At 41.5% G+C, this 8357-nt stretch overlaps 1 protein-coding gene across 1 annotated transcript; it reads left to right on the top strand.

Annotated features, from left to right (window-relative positions):
- The first annotated feature begins 212 nt into the window (after positions 1-212).
- Positions 213-7638, top strand: LOC119279126. The gene is made up of 5 exons (XM_037560505.1): positions 213-347; positions 4739-5087; positions 5436-5478; positions 5555-5687; positions 5908-7638. The coding sequence occupies exons 1-5, from the start codon at positions 213-215 to the stop codon at positions 7087-7089; spliced, it is 1842 nt and encodes a 613-aa protein (XP_037416402.1). The 3' UTR covers positions 7090-7638.
- The last annotated feature ends 719 nt before the right edge of the window (positions 7639-8357 follow it).

Here is an 8357-nt window from a genome sequence, read left to right on the forward strand (position 1 = left end):
GAACAATTACCTTTCTAGCTTATTATGCCTGCCACACCAGTGTCGCTTCCAAATCCATGACTTTTGTCAGTTTATCTTGTGGTCTTGTGGAACAGGCGGAGAAAGGAGCGGTGAGATTGTGTTGATCAACAGGTTTGGATCTTGGTTTCAGTCTGTAGTACCAGCAGCACCAGCAAGCAATTTAGTTCTCGTACCCTTGAGTTTTGTTGGCGATGAACGGCAAGAACTCCAACAAGAAAAGTGCCGAAGCTCCAAGAGAGGGAGACCCTTGGATGGATGTCAGAATATTGAAGGAGACCCTTGACTGCACCGTCTGCTTCGAACACTTCAGGACTGAGATCTATCAGGTAAATGCACCAAGTATATGTTCTTTTTTGTTTTTGTCAAATTATTATATGTGCATGTTGATATTGACTTGTCTTTAAACTTGAGCAAGTGAAGAGCTTTGATGAATTATCACTGAATGTAGCTCTTCGTGCCAATAAAGAGTTTCTTGTGTAGGCGTAATAGCTATGGTAGCTGATAAAATAATGAAATGTGTAGCACTAACCTATCATCTTGTTGTGTAGTATATTCTGTTTTCCCCTTCTTATTTATGTTGACCATGGGTCCCAGTTAATCGTTTCATTTCCACAGTGTTCTGTTGGGCATTTCATATGCTCATCTTGCCGCGACAAGATACTTGACAAGAAGTGCCCCACATGCTCTATCAAAACTTCCTTCAACCGCTGCTTTGGGATGGAACATGTCGTTCAGTCAGTCGCATTTCCTTGCTCCAATGCTAAGTATGGATGCAGAGAGGGTCATGCTTACTATCAGAAGGGAAGGCACGAGAAAGTATGCATGTATGCTCCATGCTTCTGCCTAGCGCCCGACTGCAGCTTCACTGGGCCAACGTCCGAGCTCCTGGACCATCTCACCATCTATCACGTGTCTCCATGTACAGATCTCCCAGATTCTGGGACGGTGTCTCTCCGCTTAGACCCGGGCATACATGTTCTGGCACCCCCCAACAAGAGCACCAACTATTTTTTCCTGCTCAACATGGAGCCAGAGCGTCTTGGATATGCTATCTCAGTCGTCTGTGTCCAACCTAAAGCTACGGAACCCAAGTTCACATGTAGTATTAAGTGTGACTGCTCTGGGACAGGCTATTGTATAAGTTCAAGTTTCCAGATAAAAAGCACTACACTCTCTGATGGGCTACCGACGCACTATGACTTAATTCCGCCCAAGGGAAAGATTTCTTATGATAAAAACTTTATCATGGTTGGAATTACCATTCATCAAGCTTCAAGTGTCAGCAAATCCCGTGTTCTAGGAAAGGGCCCGACTTCTGCTCCAATGACCCTGTTTCCTCGTCGTTCTGATGACGATGGCGATATACTCTGCAGATCATGTGTTCAAGGAAAGGGCCTGAGTTCCACTGGAAATCTCCTGTTTCCTGATTATTGTTCTCATGAAGATGATGATATACTATTATACCTTTAAGATTCAAGCGTGCTCTTCAATGGTAGTCCATATTTGATTAAGGGGTCGATTGATGATATACTGTTAAGATCTGATTGGGCTTGCCGTTAATATGCCTGGGTGGGTTTCACCATTCTGGCTGCAGGATATATGTAGGTCGAGAGTCTGTACGATCCAAGTATCGGAGCTGTTTTGACAATGTGGCTTCTTTATGTGTTTTGTTGTCCGGAACTCGTGCCGTGGCATGTGAGGCTGTCCTTGATGTACTAGAAAAATATTATTGCTATGTCAGTAGATTTGTTTGCATGAACCACTAACTTGCAGTTATCCTGTTTTATAATCTTGCACAATAACAGGGATGCATTCTCTCTTCCAGTTTCTTTGTGCATTCACGAGAGCCCAATGTTGCAAATATTGGCAATATCGGGATGATGATGAAATGTATTATTTTACTGAATTATAATTATATTGTTATTTATATGTATGCACAAAGACCAAGCTATACATAGTGGTAATACTGCCAGGCACAATACTGTCTGCTACTATATGATGGCAAAATTGCACCTGGTTACTATGTCTGCGCTTTTAAGAAGTTGGTCATCACATGTTACTTTTTCAAGTTTGAAACAACTGAAATATGTCCACATATCCTTGTAGGGATGGCTAGGCATAGATTAAACTTACTGTATTTCCAAATATTGCTTATTGGATGCCATGCCATAATGTTTTGTTGGTGTTTTAGGATAAGGATATTAAACTTTTTGAACCCGTTTAAATAAGTTTATAGAGAGGATGTATGTTGTGGCAATGTTGTGAGGTTCCGCTGAAAGTCACAAGTGCTTCGAGTTTGTATGCTGTAGCAATGTTGAAACTTAAAAAGCTCAAATACTAACCTGATTAGGAATTTTAAAACTAATTGTGTTCCCTAAAATTGAAAAAAAAGGGTGAAACTTAAAAGGCTCAAATACTATCTGATTAGGAGTTTTGAAACTAATTGCGTTCCCTGAAATTGCAAAAGAAAAGTGAAATTAAGCAATTGATTTTACCCAAAATCAAGACGGGTAAAGAAAGATGGGAGAGTTGCTGGAACATGAGGCCCGTGGGTTGACCTGGACTATGCTAAAAAGAGGCTCGCACGTCACCTTGTAACAGACAGGTGCCACCAGTCAGAACTTCTACCGAAGTCCCATTAAGGGGTCACTAGTGCTATTTGCAACAAAGCTGCTTGGAGATTTTTTTGAATTTGTTTGCAAAAAAAATGCTATCTTTAAATATTGTTCTAAATGTGGTGCCATTTTGTAATTTAGTTGATCAGAATTGTTATCAAGCTGTCTTCTTTTTTTGCGATGTATTAAACATTTGTCATCTTTGTCTGTTGATGGATAAATATCTTAAACTAGTAGTCCGCTGAAATGTGCAGTCGCTTCAAACATATTCTTCTGTGGGGATCTTATAAAATGATTATCAAACCCCTAGGAGAGGCGATCTCTGGGCACATAGTGCCACCACTCCTCTGTTGGTAGGTCGCCGCCCCCTTCTTTGTTGGCTAAGCCAATGTGGAAGTGTGGGAGGCCTCAATCCACCGAATGGAGTTATAGATTACCTGATTTGAGACTTTTAGATAGGCTTTGTTCGTCGCTGCGGCCCTTCTAGCCCAGGTGGCGGCGGTGCTCAATGAAGTCTTCTCGGGTTGGGCATTTTTTTTTCTCAAATATATAAATGTGAATGTAAAAAGTAGAAAATGTTAATCATGTGTACGAAATTTTGATGTGACAATCATAAAATGTCACACATTTCAAAAGAAATGTATGTGACATTTAAAAAATATACAAATGAAAAAAAAATGCTTGTGTAATTCAATTAAAAAATTGTACATTAAAAAAATGTACGTTGCATTTTAAAAAAATCATTCAAAAAATGAATATATCTAGATGTATTTTAGTTGTAGATACATCCATTTTTGTGACAAGTAATTCCGAACGGAGGGAGTAACTCGTAACAAGTACGCACAAATTAATGTCAAGCTATGCATTGCAGCGATGCAGCTAGGCATAATGATGAAGTATGTAACTATTCGATGTCGCATAAGTTATAACAGATTATCATGTCTATGGTTTTAACAAGTTGGTGACTAGAGATGATTGTTTTAGAATTGAGAACCACTAACTTTCAGTAACTGTGTTTTATAATCTTGCACGAAAATTTGATTGCCTTCTCTTTCAATTATGTGTGCACACATGACGTTCCAAGGTTGCAGATGTTAATAAGATTATTTCTTTTGCTGAATCATAAATCGTAACTTGTACGCACAAATTAAGTCCAAGCTATGCATTGAGTGATGCCGCTAGGTGTAGTAAATGAAGTATATAATCATATGCTGACAAATACACCCCTCGTTTCATAATGTAGTGCGTATAGATTGTTTCAAAAGTTAAACTTTAACCAAGTTTATGGAGGAAACTATTTATATCTATACTACCAAATATATAAAATATGAAACTACATACTATGACGAATCTAATGATATATGTTTGGCTTTCTAGATGTAAATATTTTTCTCCACAAACTTGATCAAAATTTATGAGGTTTGACTTTGCAAAAATCTATATGTACTAGTACATTATAGAGCGGGGGATAAAGTTATAATAAACTACTCTGTCTACAATTTTAGCAAGTTGGTCACTAGGTGTTTCGGTTTCAAAATTGAAGCAAACCGAAATATATTCATATAGCACTATAGATCTAGGCATAGATTAAACTTTCTCTATGATCAAATGTCGATTATTGGATATGGTGCCATCTTTTTCTGTTGGTGTTTGTAGGACAAAGTTGTTGTTCAAGTTTTATGAGCACGTATTAAAGCTTGCAAAAGAGGAATGACAATTTTAAATAAGTAAAGTTTATAAAGGACAAAGATGTTGTTAAACTGTTATGAACATGAATTAAAGCTTACACAAGTGGAAGGACAATTTTTAAAGTTTGAAATATTACATATGTGACTTGTCTTCGGTTTTCAAACTATTTTAAAGTTTGTTAGGAGAGGCAAAATTAAGGAAAAGAGGAAGGGCATTTTTTTAAGTTTTTAAAACTATTTTAAAGTCAAATTTATTTTTGAGTAACTTTTGAATTTACATTTTTTGAGAAGAAACTTTTAAAGTTACATTTTTTTAGAAGATTTTAAAGTTACATTTTTTGTGAGATATTTTAAAGTTACATATTTTTGAGAAACTTTTAAAGTTACAATTGTTTTTTGAGAATACTTTTAAAGTTACATATGCGCGCACGCACGCAAAATCAATTACCCATCACCCAGCCCACTCTCTCTTTACCCAAAGCTTGGCCAGCCACTCCGCTCTGGCGCCGCCGAACCTTCCGCTGCCGCGCCGCCGTCGCGCTCGCATCCTCCTTTTCCCCAACTCCCTCTCTCCGGTCAGCCCGCGCGCGGGCGGCGGGGTCCAGTAGAGAGCTCGCCGGCGAGGGAGCATCAGTCTTCTCCCCACTTACCTCGGAGACGGAGGTCACCGGAGGCGGCGACCTCGTCTCCGACGGCGACCTCGAGCCAGCGATGGCGATCGACCAGGTCTTGCAGCGGACAGACCCCTACGGAGAAAACCCAGGTACGTCCGCATCGCTCTCGATTCGAAAACCTAGGTCCGTCGGCAGTGCCAAACTCTGAATCCGGAATGAAAATTTCTTCCTTTTACCGCTTCTCTGTCAGATTACCTGCATATGCATCAACGCTCTCATTACCCAATAATTTACTGCTATCCTATCGGCGCGCGCCTAATAGCGCAAATCGGCTCGAATACACTTTTCTGCCAGATCAAGAGCACCACCATATATTTGTTAAAAACTTGCTGGCCTCAACCTGTTTGATCAATTATTCAGCCCCGATTGCAAATGCTTGTTATGCACACCACACAAGTGCCATTTTGTGACTTTTATCTGTGTATCTTGTGGAACAGGGGAGCATAGCGGCGGTGAGATTGTGTTGACAAGCTATCGCGTGTTGCGTTTGTAATACTAGCACACACCGACCAAGCCAGTGCGTGTACCTTTGAATTGTGTTGGCGATGGATGGCAGTAGCTCCAGCAAGAGAAAAGCTGAAGCGCAGGGAGAGGGAGAGAGCAGCGGCAAAAGGCTGAATGTCACCATGGGGATGGAGCACCTTGACTGCTCCCTCTGCTTGAAGCCCCTCAGGCCTCCAATACTCCAGGTAAATGCACGACGTGTTGTCCTGTCTTTCAACTCAAGCTTTTATCTCATTGATAAAGCTCAAGGTTAGATAAAAGCTTTGATGAATCTATCTTTGGACATGGTGCTACTTGGCAAGGACATGTTTCTCATGTTGTTGTTTTATGTTTCTTGAAATTAAAATGTACATTTATGTTAAAATTTATCCTCATGGGACCCACTCAATTCTTTCTATTCCACAGTGCTCCGTGGGGCATTTCATATGCTCGTATTGCTGTACGTCTCAACTGGACAGCAAGTGCCATTTATGCTCTAAAGAGACTACATTCGAGCGCTGCTTTGGGATGGAACATGTTGTCGAGTCAGTCACAGTAGCTTGCTCCAATGAGATGTACGGATGTGCCGAGACAGTCACCTACTACAAGAAAGAAGAACATAAGGAGGCATGCCCATACGCCCCATGCTTCTGCCCAGAGTCTGGTTGTGGCTTCGCTGGACCAACAAAGGTGCTCCTGGAACATTTCACGACCCAGCACAAGTGTCCATTGACAACCCTCCCAGACTCTGGCACAGTGTCTCTCTGCCTACAGCCGGGCTTACATGTTTTGCAATGCACCAGTAACAGCTACTTTTTCTTGCTTAGCATGGCATCGGAGCCTTTTGGACATGTCATCTCAGTCGTCTGTGTCGAACCAAACAGGAGGAAATCCAAGTTCACATGTAATCTGAGTTACGACTGCATAACAACTGGCTGTTGTGGAAGTACAAACTGCCACATAAGGAGCTCTTCACTCTCTGATGGGCTTCCGACAGTGTATGACTTAATACTTCCCAAGGGAAAGGTTTCTGATGATGCAAACGGTATCATGCTTAGAGCCACCATTAATCATCAAACTATAAGTCACAGCAGATCTTGTTTTCGAGGGAATGGCCTGACTTCTGCACTTCAACAAAGGCCCGATACTTGTGATGATGAGGATGATGATGATGATATACCTAAAAGTCGTAGAAGATCTCACCCTGCTAAGGAGGAGGTGGTGGAGGAGGAGGATGAGAATGATGAGGACAATGAGGAGGAGGAGGAGGAGGATGAAAGACCTTTACTTCTCAGAAGATCCCACCCTGCTGTTCAACGAAGGCCCAATACTTATGATGATGATGGGCAGGTGGAGGAGGACGAGGAGCATGCTAGACCTGCAAGTGTCAGCAGACCCCGTCTTCGAGGAACGGCTCCGGCTCGTGGTGTTCAACAAAGGCACTATTCTGATACCGATGATGATGATTATTTTCCAATAGCTTTCAGGAGACGCCATCTCCAAGGCACGCCTCCAGCTCCTGCAGTTCAAGAAAGGCACTATTTTGACACCAGTGATGAGGATGATTTACCTATAGCTTTCAGACCCTTTATTCGAGGAACGGCTTAGATTCCTGCAGTTTGAAGAAGGGGCGTATTCTGGTACTGATGGTGAGGATGAGAGGCCTTTATGTTCCACACTTCCCGTACGCTAAAGGTTTTCCGTGCACTTGCTGTTCTTCTGCCTGGCTTGCACCGTTCTGGTTCCAGGATATATATGTCAAGTCTTCATTTCTGGCCTCAAGTATCGCCTCGCCGTTGTTAAGCATTGCTGCAGCTCCATGAACACATTACTGGGCAGCGTGTGGCTGCAGAGTCTGAATGCAGCTTTGGGTTTGATGATGATGCCACTGATGCAATTTATGATGAAATCTAGCTCCTGGCAAAGTTTCTTCCATGGGCAACCTTCCAGATGATGTAACAGTCATGAATAAATTAGTAGAGGTTACCCTGAGTTTTTACAAGAACGCCTCAAGTTGCTTCAACAATGTGGCTACTAGAAAAGAGTACTGTATGTTATGTAGTAGTAGTACATTTCTCAGCATTTACATGGCTGCCTGCCGAGTGTGAACCATGACCTTTTGCAGTTATGATGTTTATATATCTCTTTTCCTTTTCATTTCTGCGTGGGTGCACGAGATCACAAGGTCACAGATAGCGGTGCAGTATCTGCTGGGTGATAAGATGCGATGTTTTTTTTTTTTTCTGAATTCGTGCAGTGGCTGATCAGATGTCTGGTTATCTGAAGACAGAAACAAAATTCTCTGTCATTTGGCAGCGGCTGATTTCTTTTTCAGCGAGTTATACTACTAGAGCTGTTGAACATGCAGAACAATTTATGTGGGAGAAATCATGAATTGTGCCGGTGAGCTATACCACTGTCCGTAGCTTCCTTTTATATCTATCAACTGAAACTTTTTCCACTGTTGTGTGAATAGTCAAGTCTACATTAGGATTCCATCTAGTCCAACATCAATCTACGTGGCAAATTGACAAAATCAAGTCAACAAATGCCCAGTCAACTCGTAATGGTCAACAAGTAAAGGAGAAGAATGAGCTAACAGGGAAAATCCGAAGACGAAGGCACAAGAGAAAAAAAAAGCTCAGTAGGTGAAGGTGTGAGTGGGTTAGTCCACCATAGCACCCAACCAAATTTTACATCACCATGGATATATTGGCCATGTATCAAGCGCTCCTATAGCCTATATAAATCCCCACATAGGCATGTAATCATTCACTCTCACTTGAATATAACTCAAGGGAGAGGCATTCGATTGACGAGAAGGACTTGGATAAAGTAGCTAGCTTCAAAAAACCTCGAATGGTTCAGAACGACGA

Source organism: Triticum dicoccoides, chromosome 3B, assembly GCF_002162155.2.
Source record: "Triticum dicoccoides isolate Atlit2015 ecotype Zavitan chromosome 3B, WEW_v2.0, whole genome shotgun sequence".
NCBI lineage: Eukaryota > Viridiplantae > Streptophyta > Magnoliopsida > Poales > Poaceae > Triticum > Triticum dicoccoides.